At 41.8% G+C, this 20,069-nt stretch overlaps 1 protein-coding gene across 1 annotated transcript in view; it reads right to left on the bottom strand.

Annotated features, from left to right (window-relative positions):
- ZFPM2 (zinc finger protein, FOG family member 2) overlaps nt 1-20,069 on the bottom strand; it is a 339,889-nt gene that overhangs the window by 304,197 nt on the left and 15,623 nt on the right. The window contains exon 2 of the mRNA XM_019545852.1: nt 7,805-7,906. Coding sequence (XP_019401397.1) covers nt 7,805-7,906 — 102 coding nt within the window. The remainder of the gene's footprint in view (nt 1-7,804; nt 7,907-20,069) is intronic.

Here is a 20,069-nt window from a genome sequence, read left to right as displayed (position 1 = left end):
GTCCCCGGATCATGTGGGTGGCCCTCCCCTGGACCCTCTCAATGTTGTCCACATCCCTCCTGAAGTGGGGCGCACAGAACTGGACACAGTACTCCAGCTGTGGCCTGACCAGTGTTGCATAGAGGGGGAGGATCACCTCCCTGGCCCTACTTGAGATGCACCTGTGGAGGCACAACAAGGTCTGGTTAGCCCTGCCAACCGTGACCTCGCATTGTCGGCCCGTGTTCATCTTGGAGTCAGTAATGACTCCAAGATCCCTTTCTGCCTCGGTGCATATATTTCTATCTATTAGTATATTTCTATCTATTTAAATGACAGGTGTTGCCAATTCTCAAGATTTTGCAAACTCTGTTGTAATTTACATTTCTCTTAAAGTATCAGCTCCTATAGTGAAGTGATTATAAAAGAACCTCTACTTCTGTTCAAAAGATTTCTAGACCTCACACTTAAAGAAAAATGCTTGCATGTTCCAAATTAAAAGCTCATAGACCAAAAGGCAAATACAATCAAACCATGATTAAAAAAAAAGGCACTAAACAAGATCTTTAAGCTAGTCTCATGATTTCAGGGAACCTGCATAATTTTTGAATGTCTGAGGATGGCAATAGTATACACCAATACCTCTTTAAAAAATACAGCCTTTCTAATAAAAAAAAAAAAAAGTAGAAAACTGCCTTTCATTAAAATGAAAAAACAGAAAAGTATTGATTAAAGGTATAAATCAAATATCCTGACCATTGTGGCCTGCAACACCTAAATTCCTTTTCAATCAAGAAAAAGTCTCAAATTGAGGCAATTCTAACACACACGTAAGCCACAATCCTGCAATTATGCCCCTGCAGAACTAGCCCTGTATTTCTTCCAGTCATCTATAAAATCAAAGACAGAGTTTGCTAATTAGATGGACAATCCCACATCATTTAAATTAATGGTAATTATTTATTTCAACGAAAGCAGGATCAGGGCCAAAAGTTCTTGTAAGTATATATTATAACTAAAAACCCAGACTAAGCAAAGTCACACTAAATGTGCATGTTGTATGCTGAAGTTGATACAATAATGAAAAATAAAAATGAGGGCTTGACACTTCTAGGTTATGAGCTTATTTATTCATTCCAGCAAGTCTAGTCAATAGATATTTCTATAATGGCCCTGATTACAGGTGCACCGATAAAGATTTTTTGGGCTGATACTGATAGCTGATTATTAACGAGCCATATTGGCCAATACTGAACCGACTGCTGATATGCAGCCCAGCAGCTTGGAGAGCAGCATCTGGCTGGTAAATCTTTTAGGGGAAAGGGGCAAGGAGGGGAGAGAAAGTGTATAATGGGGGCAGATCGAGGCCTCTCAGCGAGGGAGGGAGCAGGGCTGGGGCCTGGGCAGTCAACCCAGGGCGGGGCAGGGGACAGAGCCATGAGCAAGGGTGGGGGGGACAGCTCCAGCCACTGCACGCACCCCCAGGGAAGGCAGGGGGAGTATGTGCTTCCTGGATCTACGCGCAGGGCAATGTTTGGCTGCAGTTGTGGGCTGGGGCTGGGGGCAGTGTCAGGCTCTTCCGGGTGGGGGCTGGGTCAGGGCTACACTCGGGGCAGGTGGTAGCAGCACTGGGAGGGGAACTACAGGGGGGCTACAGTGAATTTTGGGGTGGCTGTAGCCCATAGTCCCCCCTCCCAGCGCTGCCACCACTTTCCCCAAGTGCAGCCCTGGCCCAACCCCTACAGCAGGAAGAGCTTGGCTCTGCCCCTGACCTCACAGCTGCAGCCCAGCCTCACCCTGTGCACAGATCTGGGGAGTATATGCTCCCCCTGCTTCTCCCAGGGGTGCACACCGTAGTGGGATTCCCCCCACACACCCACTGGATGCTCTCCAAGCTGCCAGGCTGGCCCCATGCATGCTGTGGCTGCATGCATGCATGCAGCATTTTATCAGCAACATTATCATCTACATCAGCCCAAAAAAAGCTAATTGCCAGTAATGTCAATTTTCCTTTTATCGGTGCTAATACGATATGGACTGATGTTCCTCAAGCCCTGACAATGTGATATGGTCCTTTAAGAGACCTGTAGCAAGGTATCTATCCATTTAAGAAGTAACATCAGGGAGGTAAGGAAACAAGCTGTGGATGTAACGGCTTGCTAGAAAGGGCCAGGCCAGAGCCAAAGGGCACTTCCTCAAATGCCCAGGACAAGGCAGGGGAATTTTGTTTTGTTTATTTGTTGACTTGTTTCTCACCTCAGGACTAAGTTACCTGAGAGTACTAGCTGAGGGGCTCTGCACCGATCAAAAGCCACCAGACTAGGCAACTGCTTATAAGACCATTCCTAAAACAACTGGCTTTATTCAGTTAGGACTGAGAAGGGGGAGCTCTTTGCTCAGAGATATACCTTGGGGTTCCTATAAGTTTATGTTATACATTAAAATGTATTGGGAGAGTGACAGTGGAAGAAGGTTAGGACCAGTGATGCAAACCCCAATTAAACTAATAGGAAGACCTATATTTAATACGTGATTATGGCCATGTGTTACAAGAACTTCAGCGGCTAGCCATCCCGAGTCTACATACGTAACAATGCAATGGCACCCTTTTCATTGTCCACTGTCACTGTTACTAATGTATTCATGACCATAGGGAAGGAAATGTCCAGTTCAAGAGGTTAACCTGATGAGCATCATCACACTCCCTATGCCATGATTAGGCTGCATGTCTTTTTCCTAGTTCCACACTGATGGTGGGACTGGATTAAAAATAAGAGTCACAGAATTCTTCCCCTCTTCCTCCAGTTTTCCCTACAGCACAGGAGCCTGGCTTTCTTCTTTTAATCCAATATCCACTTCACTACAGAAGATTTATTTAGACTGCCTCTTGTTTCATAAAGGGCTCCAAAGTCTGTAGTGATTTTGACACTTTGTTATAATGTTTCTATGACCCCCCCACCCCCTCCTCACATACCATACCACCACCCAGCCTCATTTTCATATGGATACAAAGCATCAGGATAAAATGATGGTTCATTATAGTGGTACAGAGCTCTTATCTTCATCCGGCAAGAGTCATTTCCTTCCAAAGATTGAAATGCAAATGTGAAAATTAATGATAACTGCATTATCTGATAGCAGAGATAATACCGATTCACTGTCAGAGTAACACACAATCGTTCTATGATTTCCTCTGCTTCTTCACAATATTCTTCTTACTGTCAGACTATATCTATGGTTAACTATGTTTCATGGATTTTTGTTAATTTACATCAAATAGCATTTCCAAGATCTTCTATCTACCACATTTCCCCAATCAAAAAAAGAAACGAAATCAGGACAATAATCTCAAAGTCCTTCTTAGGACTGATTTAAAAAATAAATAAATAAATAATGGCTGTATCATTAGTGTCTGGCTCCATCTCACTCTGGTCTACCAACCCTTCCAATCTATACCACCCTTCCCCTGCTTTGTACCCCAAACTATTTATAGTATTACTAAATAATGCCCAGTAAGCCCAACAATCAATACATATTCACAGCAATTCATAGAGATGGTTACAGGAAATCTATTCAGACAAGCTTTTCAAACCTCCTCTTATAATGGGTAAAGATGTGTACCCTGCATGTACAATGTACAGCAGAACCTCTCTAATCCACATTCCACCTAAATGGCACTGTAATTCATACAAAAATTGACTGGGTCTTTCCACCTTTCGGAATGAATTTAAAAAGCACCTCAGAACTCTTATATTTTATTTTTACTTACAAATTCTGATATATTGTCCTGAGTAAATTGGAGTGACAGAACTATGAGCAAAATAAATGAGCAGTTTATATTCTGAGATACATTTTTTCTGGACTTTAATGCTTTCTCTTTTTTTTGTTCAGTTGGTCCCCAATTTATAATATTCTGTATTATACACTGGTTGATGTCAGCTAGGACTTGATCCAACTCCTAATAATGACAGCAGGAAAAATTCTACTCACTAACTGAAAATAAGACTGGGGCCCAGAGGGAACTTGCACTTTTATGCATACTTGCATAAAAAGAGTATGTAAGACATGACCAAGCAGAGACATAAAAAAGACTTCACTTTTATTTTCCATGTCATGATATGTTTTTCCACGCCATGATGATAAGCAGCAAGATTGGCAATAAGGATGAGCTAGTGGACTGCAGATAGACAAGAGACCTGGATCTAAATCCTGCCTCAGTCACCAACTTCATGGTTTATTTTGAACAAGTCACTTCAGACTGCCTTTTACTGAGTCCCTAATTGTAAAATGAGGATTTTCCCCTACTTTACATGGCATTTTTAGGATGAAAATGTGTTGATGATTTAGGAAAACAGGAACACAAGAACATAGGACCGGAACAGTAGCCCACTGAGTCCTGCCCCCTGCATTGACATGCCATCATTTATCCAGAGTCCTCAAAATCACCTACTCCACACCTTACACATACTCCCAACTACAGAGCACTTGAAAAAACCTAAAACACACTATAACAGGGAGCAACAACATATAGTCCATGACCTAGATCACTGCCAACAAGGCCAAGAACTGATCACTGAGGCACTCTATTAGCATGCTTAGTCTGCATCCAGATTAGAACTGGTAAAGATTTGAGATACTGCAGCATTATGACTAACTTAAATAGCCAGTGTTTGCTTGATAATGTCACTGGAAGACAGCATCCTTCTCACTTCCCAGGCCTACTCAGAGTCTTCTGTTAATTACAAAAATTTCAAATAATTTAGAGCAGGGGTGTCAACCATATGGGCTGCAGGCCTGATCGCCATGAAGTCATTTTATCCAATTTGCTAGGCTACCAGCTGTCCACGAGATGGTGCCAAGGAATGGCTAAGGACCATAGACTCCAGAAGAATTTGGGGCCCTCAGGTACAATGGACATAGGGATTAGCAATAGGAGGGTGAGCAAGGACTGACAGCCTCAGTCTCTCCCTGACTGCTTCATTTGTCATCTTTGCTCTGGCCATGCCTCCCCTTGGCCACTGGCCCCCCACCACATGCCCCATGTTGGAAGTTGAACTGGAACTGCTGCTGTGGTGGCACAGGGCACACAGTCGTGACAGCTCTAGCTCCAGCTTCGGGCATGGAGCGGGCCTGGAGCCATTGCCACATGCCCTGAGTCAGAGCCAAAGTTGTTACTGCCACTGGATGCTCTACTGCTGTCACATGCTCTGCTACTGCTGCCACTGTTTTCTTGTGTCCCAGGCTGAATGTGTTATGCAGGGAGCCACATGGTCTGGATCTGCCCCAAGGCACAAGGTGAGTTCACACCTCTGACTTAGGGAAATAAAAGTTAAAAACATGGCAGTTATATAAACTTGCATATAAGCATGGTAGCTGTTGGTCGTATTCTTATGGTTACTGAAAGTCAACTGTTCTTAAGAGCTAAAAGAGAAGCCTCAGCAAGGACTACTCATAGGGGGAAAAGGTTAATGTATATATTTTTTAAGGTTTTCTTTTTAGCGGTATCTTTAAACATTTGTAATTGAGTGCACACATACAGTCATATAAAGCAATATACTTCCTAAAAGGAAGACAGGATACTCACACACAGATCCAAAGTTTTTATTTGGACCCAGCCCTATTTACAAATAAACTCCTAATAAATCTCTCTCGGGATCTGAATCTTCAGCAGATGCAGACTCAAAAAACCCCATAAGTATTGCAACAAGTAGCCATATATTGTATAAACATAAACAAAAAGGGAAATAAATATTACTTAAATTAAAGCTGGCTCAAAACAACATTTAATGGCTGCACTGTAATCGTTGATAGTCCCTGTCCAAACCCCAGCGGACAGCTGCTGTCATCACAGAGAATACCATTACAGCTCATGCTCTCAGCTGCCTGCATCACAGTAAAGATATGGAGAACTGAACATGTAGTGAAGTGTGTAGCCCCTCTACCTCCAAAAGGTCAGTTCTGTAAAGAAAGAAAAGGGCCACACAGGTGAAGTGGAGTACAGACGTTTGTACTGGTTCTTCCTATTTGTACCGGTATGTATTATTCTTGAATGAACAAAAGACCTCATTCTCCACACTGTGAATGTTCCACACATTCCAAGTCTGTGAATTTCATGAGCACTAGATCAACACAAAAAATGTACAAGGAAAAACTATTTGCTCTTCTCCTGTACTGCATGTTTGAAAAGATTCTATTGGTATTTGCTTTTTTTACATATTAATCAAAGGCTGAATTCAGAAATTAATTTTAAAAAATTCATCTTTTTCCATATTATAAAGATGTTTTTCTTTTCAAAATACTAATGTTTAAATCAACTAAGACGCTGATTTAAAAAAAAAAAATCCAAAAAAAAAAATTCCGTGGTTATCAAGGCTCTTAAGGACAAAAGAGGAGCTTCCATATATTCAGATATGATTTCTATTTTCATCCATGCCCATTGCCTGCCTTTAAACATTTCATTCAGGTACTATACACATCTTTTTACCCTTTAACATGCAGGACAATAATCATCATACATCTATAGAAGGATTTTCTCACAAGAAAGCATTTTGTCACTTGCAACCATCAAAAAAAATCTCTTTAAAAATTCTGCACATTTCAAATTAGTTCATATATTAAAACAGCACAAGAAAATTAAAATTATACATTTACTTGAATGTTTATTTCACTAAGCATGAAACTGAAAAAACAAGAAATCACAAAACTCAGGATACTTAAATTGACATTTTATTTATAAGCCAAAGAAAATCCATGTATTAAAAGGAATATTTTAATGCAAAAATGACAACCTTGAAAACTGCAAAGCAGCTAGGAGTGGCCATTCTCCTCTCTTAGAGGAGGTTTTTATGTTATTTTAAATGTACTATATAATAGATTTTAATACTAAATCTTGTTTTTACATAATACCACAGTGCTTTGTACAGAATATAAACATATTTATGTATATCATTAACAACATTTTAAATGACATCATAATAATCAGATATACTGTATCTTCATTTCTGTTTGCATTATATTTTCCAGCTGCTGGTTTCAGAAAATTACCACTGGAGTTCTTTTCCTCTTCATGCACAGCATACAGTAATTTGCAAAGTCAAGCAAGGATGAAAATGTGATTGAAATATAGGAATTTGTCTAATGAAAAGTGTTATTGCATTATAAATTATTGATAGAATGCTTTCAGAACTCTGTTCATGGATGCTCTTTCTTTTAAAGAGAATATTCTATCAGAGACACAGCTAGTCTAAGGATATGTTTGCTTTCAAATACATGTTAACCCCTTGGCACTGCAAAAAATATATTAAATATAATAATTTAAGAACAAATTCTGCAGTCTCTCTTCATGAAAAAATGTCACTATTTAAAAGAATCGCGTATGTGGGGATCATGGGATAGAGCTCTGTTTTTATGTATCCCTGGAACTCAAACCGAGCATTACGTATTTAAAACTAATGGCTATTTGGAAAGCAGCCTCATTCATGCCTATGCAACTGCTACATCTATACTTCAGCAACACTGCGTTTGCAGTGTTTATACTGTTTATAACAGAAAATGTCACTGCAAATTTCTGCTGTAAAATGAAGCTCGTACAGTTTATTGATTACAGGCTAAGAATTTCTCTCTTAACTCTGAAAGTCAATGACCAGGGTATGTTAAATGTAGCTCATCTGTAGCTATCCCAAAATAGGCACCACACAAGCACAACAAAATTTGTCCATTAGCAAAACAATGCAACGCTGACTCAGTGTAATGAGACATGAGAAAACAGTCTAGAAGTTTCTATTTTGCAATACTTTACTCTGGCCATTCATTTATTTTCTCCTACCTGGCCCATCCCAGTCATCTGTCTCCACAGCGAGTTGCCCTGGTTTCTCTGACCGTGCATCACCATCTGATTCCGCTGCCTCCTGGCTACCCTCTTCATCACCTGATGAAAGGAAATCAAGGAAACATATAAAATTTAAACCACTCTATAATGTCAGCTGAATCTCCACAATATGAGAAAAATCTCCCGATGTGATAGAAAAATAATATGGTTTGAACTTGTCAACATCTGTGAATTCCAGCAGAGGCAAATAACTATTAAATAGGGTCTAATCCTTCCTACCTAGCTAACGACCAAATCCTGGAAATCAATAAAGGCACTCACAAAATGCAGGGTAGGCCCACGAGCACCAGTGCAGAATGAAAAGCAGCAGCCTAACCATTCCCCAACCAAAGCTCTGAAGTATCTCAAGGTTAAGTATTCACATAAATGATTCCCTGAAATGGGACCTAATTATGGTTTAGGCATCATATGTTCTGATGTAGATCTCTATTTGGTGACATTCAGAAGGGTGCAAAATTTCCCTCCAGGCTTTTAGTTACCAGTAGTCCCCACATCATCTTACATCAATCCTCAAGCACCATGTATGTGATTTTTCTGATGTATTTTAGTCTTTCTATTTTTGGGAAGGATTTAAATCCCTGTCTAGATTCAGCAAGATAAAGATAATAACTGAATTTTGCATTTTATAATAAATTATCTTTATTATACATATACCTAATAAGTAGATATTGCCTGGAAAACTGCAAGCAATGAGACAATGTTAAGGTTTTTGAGGATGGCACCTGCAATATTAATTGATTACTGCACATGAAATAAGCTCAAACTGAGATCTAGACAAAAAGCTGCAAAAAAGATACTTTGGAATTCAGAGTGAAAACAACCTGAGAAAATTTCATATCACAGACGTTCACACAAAATACTCTGGCTGTAATAATGTGCCAAGTGACATGCATTGGAGTGCTTATTCAAATGAACAGTTAACTATTTTTATTGTATCTTAATTATATTAAATCCAAGGAAAGTTTGCCTACGAAGACATTCTAAAGCACAGAAAATATCAAAAGCTGAAGCACACAGATTGTCAGTTTAAGACATTTTTAAAACATGGCTTTGTATAAACTTGTGACAAATACAGAAATATTAGTCTTTTAAAACTAACTGCTGTAGTAATAAAACCCTGAAAATCAAACAGACTTGTTGGTTTGTAGATGAGAAAAAAAGGTAAAAAAAACAAAGCATAAATAGTAAGGAGTTGTATGTATTTTTCATTGTTTTCTTTTCTTATTAACAACAGAGATCAAGACACATGATTACAAACTACAGGGCCAAATTCATATATGACATCAGTGGAACTACACCAATTTTCATGAGTTGAGGATGCAAGTCACCATTCTCAGTGACATGATTATATGCTATACAACAAACCCAACATTATTTTTCTCTCGCCTCATATGAGGACATACTTGCAGTAACACATATATCTTTCTTTCTGTCCATGAAACAAAGCAGTCTATAAAGTAACAACATGTGCAGCCAGTGAAAAATTTATGCTTGATATCAACTCCAGCCATTGTTATAGATGTACTAAAATAGGGTTTTTCAACCTTTTTTCAACTAGCATACCCCTTCTGGTGGCAGCAACTAGATGCGGGGCAGGCTGGGGGGACTTGCTCACAATGGCTTATGCCACCATCCACCGCCCTGCACTCCTGCACCCCACTTTCCCACAGCCAGTCGCATGTGTGACTTCACAGGCTGTTCATGGGCCTCGCACCCAGCCAATTGCACACCACCTGTCAGCAGCCTGTGGAGCCACACTTGCAACCAGCCATGGCAAAGTAATGCATGGCAGTGGCACAGGGCAGTGGGTGGCAGCAGTGACCACCACATTCAAGCCCCCCACCATGTTTGGCCAGCCAGGCAGCGCCTATGTGGCCCGCAAAGGGGCTCTGCTCCCCTCACCTCCTCCGTACCTCAGCCCTGCTCCTAGGAGCCAGCAGCGTGGGGTGGTGGGTGGCAGCGCAGGGTAATGGGTAGCAGTGCTGGTGGCAGCCACTGTGTGCAAGCCCTCCTACCCCATGTTCGACCACAGAAGGGCGCTGCTGCTCTCGTCCCCCCACCCTGCTCCTAGAAGTGGGCACAGAAACACACTCCCTCCACCCCACCACCATTCAGACCCTTTGTGCCTTGCTGCCCTCACAGCTAGGCAGGCAGGTGGCCTTTCCTGCTGTTGGCTATTGTCCAAAGGCAGTGGCATGGTGGCCAATCAAGAGAGCAAGCTGGCATGTGGGGTCGAGAGGCGCCATATGTTCCTAAGACCTTCCTAAGTATCCCTAGGGGTATGCATACCCCCGGTTGACAATCCCTGTACTAAAATAAAAATACATAACTGCATATAAATTTAAAGCTCAAGGAGACCATTATGGAAGACAACTAACCTGACTTTCTTTATAACACATGCTATATAAGGATATCTAGTAATTTCTGGATCAATTTCAAACACTAATTCAATCAGAAATTATCCATTAGATAACTTTAAAAACTTTAACAGTGAGGAATCCGTCATATCCCTTGTAACCATCCTTGTTTCAGTGGTTAATTATTCGTATTAAAAAACTACCCTGTTTCCAGCTTAAATTTGTGTAGAGTTAACTGAACCTTGTTACGCTTCTGTCTGCTAGGCTCAAGAGCCAAGTAGTATTCAATACTTCTTCGGGGTAGGTTATCTGACTGCCGTCAAACCAAAGTTAGTTTGCTCCAAACCACTCTGGCTAAGTACAGACAGTCCTGAGAAGAAGCCTGAGGTTGAATCAGTTCAGCCTTTGCAGGGTAGTCTAAACTGCAGAGATTAAACAGAGAATGAACAGACATTCACTTTTGATTCAGGAAATGCAGCCACATACCTGCAGTGGCTCAGGCCAGAAGCCATGGGGCACTAGAGCACACATCCCAGCCTACCAGCTACTGCCAAAGGGAAGGGGACTGAAACTTCAAGGTTTTTCTCCGCTCCCTGCTCCAGTAGAGTGTGCATGGCCAGGGCCCAGTCCTGGGCTAGCACCTGGAGGGTGGGGGCTGGGTCAGCCTGGGCGGTAGGCAGAGGGAAGCGCCTGCCAGGCTTCTGTCCCTCTCCGCTCCCTGCCTGGGGGGTAGGATAGGAGGCCAGCCCCTGTGAGGCTGAGGTGGGGATGTGTGGGGAAAAAGGTAGTGGGATTGAATTCATACAAGTTTGAACAAGAATAGTCCTTTCTCTGAAGTGACCATGTATTAAACAGCAATTTGCAACCTTAAGCACACAACAAAGAACAACCAAAAGTCTTCGCCTAAGCTAAGACACAGCCCAGAAAACACAGTAAGAGAACAAACAACTAGTCTGACTTGAAATGGAACGTAATAAACCAAAAAACAAGAGAAAACTTCGCATACATCTACATAGGTATTCAGCCTGGTATTCAGAAAGTCCTTCTTGGAGAATCAGCAGGTGTGGAGGTGTTGGAGTGAAGATCCCACAGGCCTCATCTCTACTTGGGACTTTTACAGGGGCACTTGCGCCCCATTCTCCCCCTTGACATTAGTATGCTTGTCACCTATAGCACCTTCGGCAGCACTCTCATGCATTCAGTGTCTTTTGTCTCTTCTTCAGTATTTCAGTCTCCCACCTTTTCCAGGTTCTGCTGTATAATGTAAATGTAGCTCTTTGTTTTCTTTGGCCACACCAGCCCAAGCAGTCAGGCATCCTCTTCTGTTCCCTTAGCTCTGTCTCCAGCACATACTTGTGATGATTGTGCCAGTTGTTTGCCAACACCTCCTAGTCTGGTCCTGCAGGATTTGGCCCTATGCTCACAAGTGGCAGGAAACAGTCCCTCCACCCTCAGCTCCCCAAATTCTTCTGCCTCCCCCACAGCCTGGGGGAGCTGAGGGAAATTAAGCCCCCTTCCTCTCCCCTTATCACCTGCTTGCCTGCCTCAGTCTCTGCCAGAGGTGGGAGGAAGTGTGGAGTCTGCTGGTCTCCTGTCGACCCCCTGTCTACTGGCAGTTCCTCTCAGGCTCTTTGCCTCACCCACCCCTGCCACCCTCTAGCCCCCCACCCCTCTGCTCCAGCATCAGGCGGGGAATTGCCTGGCAGGGGCTCTCCTCCACACCCATGCAGACCCAGCTGCAGCCCCCAACCAAGTTTCCCACCCTCACCCCCTTCTCAGCCAGCCCTCACTGCTCTGGCTAGGGAACAGAAGGGTAGGGCCAACCCTGGTCTCTAAAGCAGACAGCACAGCCCAGTCCATCCCAAGGCTGCAAAGCATCCTGGGATGTGGGGGGACAGTGATTTAACTTGAACCAGGAAAGGGTCTTGGACAGAAGTTTCTGTTTGACTGGTTTGACCTAAATGATTAAATCTGATACTACATTCAACCAGATTTATCTTAAACGAGTTTCAGCCATTTTGGAACTGGTTTATGTGCACTGTGCTTATGTTCTGTTACAGGTCTAAATCCATTTCTGATCACTTAAACCAGTGTGTGTAACTTCTGTCTCTAGCCTCTAAGGTACTAGTCCTTGCGGACTGTTTTGAGACTGAATTTCCCTTTTCTAATTCGAGAGTTTTGTTCATGTTACCTTTCTCTTTGAAAAATTCTGTCTGCAAACATTTTATATGAAAGAAAATGGATTTTTTTTCCTATTCTCCAAAAAATACTGTGTGGTATCAAACTGTGTGGTCTCAAATGGAAGAGAAGCAACATGTGTGCACACCACCCTCCTCCCCTCCCACCCATTTTTCATTCATCCCAAAAATGAAAGTTTTGTCAGGATACAGCATATAAAAAATACACATCATAAGCATTTCCTCAGAATAGAAATTCTTAAGCAAATTTAACGAAGTCAACACTAGGGCTTTAGCTATAATTAACAAGAGCCTGGTGTTCCTTTTACTTATCCCCAATTTTATCCACTCAGAGCTCCTCTGACTTCACTGCAGTTACTCCTTACTTACATTATAAAGGTAAAGGCATTTTTTTTCCTTTGTTGTTTTATAATTTTGATTTAAGCATGTTCTTAATATAAATGCTTCTAGGAAACACTTGGGTCCCCTCTACATATTACAGGTATTGTGGAATTAACTGGTTAACTGTACAATTACCTGGAGACCAGCTACATGTGCAAAGTAGCTATCACACAATAAAAAGAGCCAACCAGCTATAAAATTAAACCTTGAATATGTGTACTAACTTTGGAGCTGGTTGCTACTGAGTTTTAATTTGCACATGTAGTAGGGTCAGCAATAAATCCCAAAGCCCTAGGGATTGTGGCAGCCACAATCTCCAGGATCCTGGGGGCTCATGCATGCCTGAACCCTGGGGATCATGGCTGCCATGATCCCTAGGGCTCAGGGGTGCATGAAACCCCAGACTCTGGGGATCATAGCTGCCATGATCCCTAGGGCTCTGGGGTGCAGGGAAACCCCTGGGGCTGGAAGATCACTATAGGGGGTACAGGAAACCCCTGAGCTGGAACATCATGGTGATCCTCCAGCCCCAGGAGTTTCCAACACTTCCAGGGTGGGGGGGGAGGGTGGAAATCACCCCTGCAGTGATCCTCTGACCTCAGACATTTCCCCACATTCCCAGGGCAGAGGGGACTCCCTCTGTGGTAATCCCCCAGCCGCAGGGGTTTCCAGAGTCCCCAGGGCAGGGAGATTGTTACAGCCCCAGTGGATGCCTCCTGCAGCTGGAAGCCCTTCAGTTGGGGTGTATAGGGTTTTCGGCCATGGGAGCCTGTTTCTTGCCACTGCTGGGGGGACCTCAGGATCAAGCTGTACCAGTAGAAGAAACCAGGCAAGGCAAGGATCCCAACGTATATCTCATTTATAGAAAAAAAAATTAAAGTGACAGTGAAAGGTTGTTTCCAAGTATGGGATAAATTCCTGTTTTTCTCTAAAAGCAACTGAACAACCGATATAGAATGTCAGACAGGTCATTTTCTTTTCCCCCCCTCTGCACTTCCTGTTTAGTTTTTACCAAGTTCCTCCTCACATGGTTTTGAAAGTAAGACTTTGAATTTGTATTACAGTAAAATACAACTACAGACACTGGATTCTTCCAAAGGTTAAGTCTCCTCCTCCTCCCTCCCATGAAGGTGATGGTTTACAAACAAGCTGTGAGCATATACAGCTACACCAAACAACTGTGCTGGACTGCTAAGGTGGCTCTGGCTGCTTGCTACTAGTGTGCTTTTACCTCAAAGGACACTATGCTGATCAGCTGCATTTGATCTCCAGGTGAATACAGAAGTGGAGCCTTCAGTGTAAAAGTTCCAGCAAACAGCTGAACAGCTCAGCTCATCCTGAATTTTGCAGCTCATTGCAAACTATCCATATAACTGTGTTCTACTGTCCTAGCATTGGGAAGGGAGTAATCTGTTAGAGGGGTGTGAGCTGAAGGACAAAAAGAGGACAGAGATAATGTTGGAATATATGGGTTGTAGTGTTCAGCAGTTGTGGAAATGGTAAGATATACACCTGAGGAAGGGATAAGTAGAAGATATGTACTATCATATGGCTCATATTTTCATTTCCTTGTGCTTATGGACTTCGGTCAAGGTACGCATGTAGGAATCTTAGCTATTTAACAGCAAAGACTTCTGTTTGTTCATACATACAAATTGTAGCCATTTTTTATTAATTAAGAAATAAAAAACACATTTCTAATGTATGCTAAGCAGAGCCTTGGTATTTTGCTTTTTCAAAGCAATATGTTAGCATTTATTTAAGTGTGGACAATGAGCAAATACATTAAAAATTTTGCATCATTCTCTTCTCTTCCTGTATTCTAAAGCCCTACTATCTGGAGAAGCCACTGAAGTTTGTAAGATTTGCAAGAGAAATATCTCCAATACAATCAATTTATAACATCCATTAAAAACAGATGGATTATAGATGGTGCTGCGGAGGCCAAGGCTTGAATCTTATTCTACTTTTATGGCCCCCTCACAACTAGTGGGAAATACAGGCACCTTTCCTCAGGAATCTTAAATCATCCAGAGAAATGCACAGATCCTCCATCCTCTCAAAGGACAACCTAGTGCACCTACAGGAATCAACTGAACCTGCCCCTGTCTTTACTGAGCTGAATATACCCAAGGAAGTCTGTAGATGTCTCCTATTTTTTCAATGGCCCTTACATGCCTTCTGAGGGAGATGTAGATAATCGAGATGAAGACACTCCTATGTTTATGCCCAACAGCCTAATAATTAGAACACTTGTAGAAGGCACATCCCAATTTGAATGAATGTCTTTTACCTCTCCCTAGGCATGAGGCCACGAGCTAGGCAGGGTCACAAGCATGCTCTGCTCCTTCTCTTGAAGCTGGCCCACCAGGCAGCCAAGAATGAAAGAGTCATAAGGCCAGAAAAAGCTCATGCAGGAGACTGTATAAGTAAGGAGGGCATTCTTGTGGAAAGGGGGAAGCCCTAGGTTCTGGCCTCACCCCAATTCCTTTTTATTCATTTTAACCAAAGTAGTAGGGCTGGAATGTTGTTTTAGCCACAAAGATCCAGGAAACATACAAGAAACAAGATAACTAATTAATATCTTTTACTGGCACAACTGTATACCTGGGACAGATGTTAGACAAGATTCCAGACACAACATGCCTGAAAGTGACCTGAAGGACATTTTGTGCCAAAAAACTTGTCTCACTAGAGGCATCACCAAAAAACCTTGTTTCTTTTATCCAGTGAATACTTAATGCAAAATACACATATGGCATTGGGAGCAGGGGCCGAAACTCAATGCTCTTCTCAGTTGGCCATACAGCTATGTTCAGAAAGACAAAGTGGAAATCTGCAGAGAATCTATGTAGCCCAATTGTGGTTGCACATGGTGGAACACAATCATATTTAGTGTATGTAAACAGCTCCTGGAGGCCAAACAAGATTTGATCCCAACAGTGTATGGAGACAATGGAAATTTAATATAAAAACTGATATGGGACCCTCAAATTTTCTTTCTTCACGTTTCATCCTCTGGATTAATACTAACCCTGTTTGTATTAAACGTAACGTAAACCACTTTTGTTTAATTTCAAACAATTTAATTGACTCAAGTGTTCTGGCTTCATTTTTGTGTTCTTTATTCTTCTTTTATCCACTGACTATTTCTCACTATTATTTTTCATTTGCAGTTATTCTATTATTGATTCTAATTCTAATCAATTTATTGATAAATACATTCCAGCTTAAGTCCGAATCATTTCTCTCTATTTCTTTCTCTTTTAATGTTTTTTTAAGGCTTATATTTACATTGCTACTTTTTTCCTTTCCTAACCTAATCTTTTACTTTTTAGTACTCTTTATTTCCCCTCGTTGTTGTCTAAAGAAATACAGAAACACTTATTTTCTTTCATTAAGTGATTTGTTATTACTGATGTTTGCTGTGCTATTTGTTTACGTTCATAGAAAAATGCCATTTCTTCTTTAATTTAAAAATATGGTATTATTAGCTAGCAATAGATAACAGAAGTAGATGAAAGAAAAACTGGTTTAAGAATCTATTTCTTTGTGGGGAAAAAATCATCAAAAGGTTCGTTGCCTATAGTAATTTTTGTCACAAACCTTGTATTTGAATTTTTCCACTATTTCAGTAATTTCTCAGCTTTTCAGGTAGGAAAAAACTGCACTTCATGTGTAGGTGTTGGATGTTCCAAAGGACTAATTTAATTAAAAGGCAAAATAAAATAAAACATTGAATAACTGCAAATGCCATAATTTGAAATAAACAGAATTATGGTCTACAAGTTGGTTTTCAATAGCAAGATGCATTTGGAGGGGTTGGGATTTTCTTGTTTTTTCCTTAAGGTTTTTCACAGTTTATATTATTCATAACAAAATGGTAATTCAACAGGAAGAAAATGAAGGTACTATACCATTACATAGTTCAACATGATACAAGACAAGTAGTCAGGTCAAGAAAAGTGTGAAGTAAATACCCTACCTGAAATTCTCAGGTCAGATTTTGCAATGTCTAGCAAAGCTTGTGTAGCAGTGCACTGGTTGTACCTGCCGCTTTAAGACCACCAGGCAGGCTATGGAGCAGGCAGGTGGTTTCAGGCCCAGTTAGGTAGTCACCTGATTGCAGGGGGCTGCCTCATTGGAGTAGGGCTAGGCACGGAGAATATAAGCCTAGACCCTGGGAACAGGGCCAGCAGTTACACCTGGGGAGCTGGAGGAGTACATCGTACAGCCTGGAGAATCCTGTAACACCCAGAGGTTTAGGGTAGGGGATAGAGGAAGTTTCCTTTTGGTCCTGGGTAACGCTCAAAACTGCACCCTGCCGGAGTTGGATGGTGGGACGGGACTGCCAGTGGCAGGGCAACCGCCAGGAAATGCTACACTTGAGCCACTCCAGTGAAAGGAAAGGATGGGGCAGCAGAAATACTCAGTCCACACTACCTTGTGGATTACCCCCACACAGGGAAAAGGCTAGGGGAGCACACCCCAACAGAAAAGCACAATTGGGCCCAGGTCCACCAGGAGTAACCTGAGGCCTGAGAGGCAAATAGCCCAGTGGGGAGCTGAAGCTCAATGTGGGGCTTGAAGCCCACAGAGAGTGGAGTGTGGCCCAGTAAGGGGTTGGAGAATGAAGTGTGGTCCAGTGAGGGACCAAGGGGCCAAGACCCACTGAGTGGAGCCTGAGTGCGCCAGAGGCAGACTCCAGCCCACTGAGCTGCTGGGCGAGTAGCACTAAGAATAGGATGCCATCTGCGAGGCATGGGACATGGTGTAGGGATGGCTTGGAGCCATGGCACTGGCCCGGAATACCAAAGCCACAAATCAGAGCAGCCTCCCACATTATATATTCATCTACATCAAGGTGTGGCAGGTGACTGCAGGGGCAGTCTGCCTTAAAACAGGGCGGGGGGGGGCATCTATTTTTTCAGGTGCCCAGAGGATCTCCCCCACTCCATTACAGCTAGCAAAAAAAGGGCAAATGATTAGTTTTCTAAACAAATGGTATACATTTTTCTGTATATTGAATATTTTACATAAAATAAACGTTCACCAAATTTTATTAAACTGATTTTTACTACAAGTAGTTGTGGTATTTGAAAGCAGTCACACAGGCAGGTAGTTATTTTCAACCCTGCTGTTTTAATCCATGTTGTTCCTATCAATATTAGCCTCTTATAAGAATTCTCATACAATGTAACTATTGAACTTTCTTGACTAGGAATGTTACAGTGACTGTTAGTCACTCTATAATGTATTTTGCAATCAGCTAAATCAACAAAGTATTTTTAACAATGAACAGTTCAGAACTGACAGATCTACTTTCTTGTTCACAACTGCTTATCGCAGCATAGATATCATATATGTTTTCCAGGTGCTTCCTATAGTTAGGATACCTTCACAGAAGCCGCTTGTGAAAGATAAGGTCATAAAAGAGATGAAAAATGTGTGAGCTTCATACACTCATGGTTTTATCATCACACAAGATAGCTTTGGGTAAAGGACTATACCAGTCACAAACAGCAGACAGCAGCATACCAGAGTGAGAGAACATTAAAAGTTTAAAATTCAGTTTGTGTTCTTTTTCCTAGAAGCATAAATGTAAACCTAAACTGTTAACATCCTAAAACAGTTGTTCAGAATGAAACACTGCTTCTCAATTAAAATACATCAATTTAGAAACAACTGCTATAAAGCCTGATAGCATTCTGTACCACTGAGAAAGAAATATGGATTTTATTCTAGGAAACATCACTTCTTCTAGTAGACTCCACTTCAACAAGATGTATAACTATTTACATAACTTGAAGACTCCTACTGAAGTCCAGGCATAAACCTGACCAAACGTCTTACTGAACTGGTGTTTTAGTAGATTTTCAGATACAACAAATCAGCATATCAATAGTCTTCTTTATTATTTGTATTACCAAAGGACCCAGGCCCCTGTGGCAATAATAGACACATCTGGCTCTGGGAACCAAATGGAAGCCATGTACTCAGTGAAAGGGTCTTACACTCCAGAGATCCTCTGAGATTGGATTACAGAGGTAGCACTGAAAAAACTCTGAAGGAAACAGTACTTTAACTGGATTTTAAAACAGCCTTATCACTAAACTTTGACAGCATTTAGATATTCCACATGAACTACAGATCTCATCTAACTTGGAAAAGTGGCCATCTTCGGATTCTCTGCATGCTTTTAAAACAAACAAACAAACAAGAGGAAATCCTCTAATGCTGATGGCCACTCAAACTGCCAGTACATACCAAACATACTGTTTGATTATGCCTAGTACATTTGTAAAATGCCAAAACTCCAATTTAAGATTAATCACGTTTTGGTAGAAGAATATTAATTTTCATGATAAAACCATTAAAATTGGAAGGAATGTTTTTGTACATTTTTATATTTTGCACCTGGTTTAGGTATTTAAAGACTAAAGGGGCTATGATGCTATGCTAAAGAATTCATTCTTGCAAGAAGCCAAAAAAGGGCAAGATTTTCCAGTGAAATGGTCGTGAAAGTACAGCATTTGAATAATGGAGATTTTACAACAATCAGCTCAGGTTTTTTAAATCACTTAAACTGATATACAGCAGAAGCAACTCCGCTGAAGTCCACTGAAGTGGAGTAACACCAATTGTATAATTAATAGCAATATAAGTAAAATCTATCCTTCAATCCAGAATACAGTTACTTGCCTTGCTAAATACATATGAAACAGCCCAATTCTTCTACACAAGTCAATCCACTGAATTCTATTATAACTTTTACCAGTAATGTGTAGATCTAGATTTTCAAAATCGGAGATGTGAGAAATAAGACTGGCACTGCAGAGATGGCTGCAGCCATGCAGTATTTCCCATGGACTTTGAGTCCCCAGAGCAGATAAGACTCCCCCACACACCCCCTCTCCCCAATGCTCAGTAGCACCTCCCTCCCATTTCCCCCTCTCCAGCCAGGGTTGCTTCTGCAAGTCAGAAGCGGGGACCTGTCCACCACCACCACTGTCCCCACCTAACCTTGGGGCAGGGGAAACCCCAAAGCCACATCTGCCTTGCTCCAGCTGCAGGCTACGCAAAACAGCTGCATGGGGGGTTGACCTCAGCTGGAGATGGTGGCAGCAAGTGGGTCCCTCTTTCCAACCCCTGCTCCCTACCTGGTCTCTCCAGGTGCCCCCCTTGGTGGGGAGCAGGGACTGAAAACAGAGAGCCACCCAGTGCCATCTTTGGCCCAGCCCAGCACTGCATAGCTGCTCCCCACAG

Source organism: Crocodylus porosus, unplaced genomic scaffold (assembly GCF_001723895.1).
Source record: "Crocodylus porosus isolate Cpor-Errol unplaced genomic scaffold, CroPor_comp1, whole genome shotgun sequence".
NCBI lineage: Eukaryota > Metazoa > Chordata > Crocodylia > Crocodylidae > Crocodylus > Crocodylus porosus.
The sequence above is the reverse complement of the archived record's forward strand: the minus strand, read 5'-3'. Positions and strand labels throughout refer to the sequence as shown.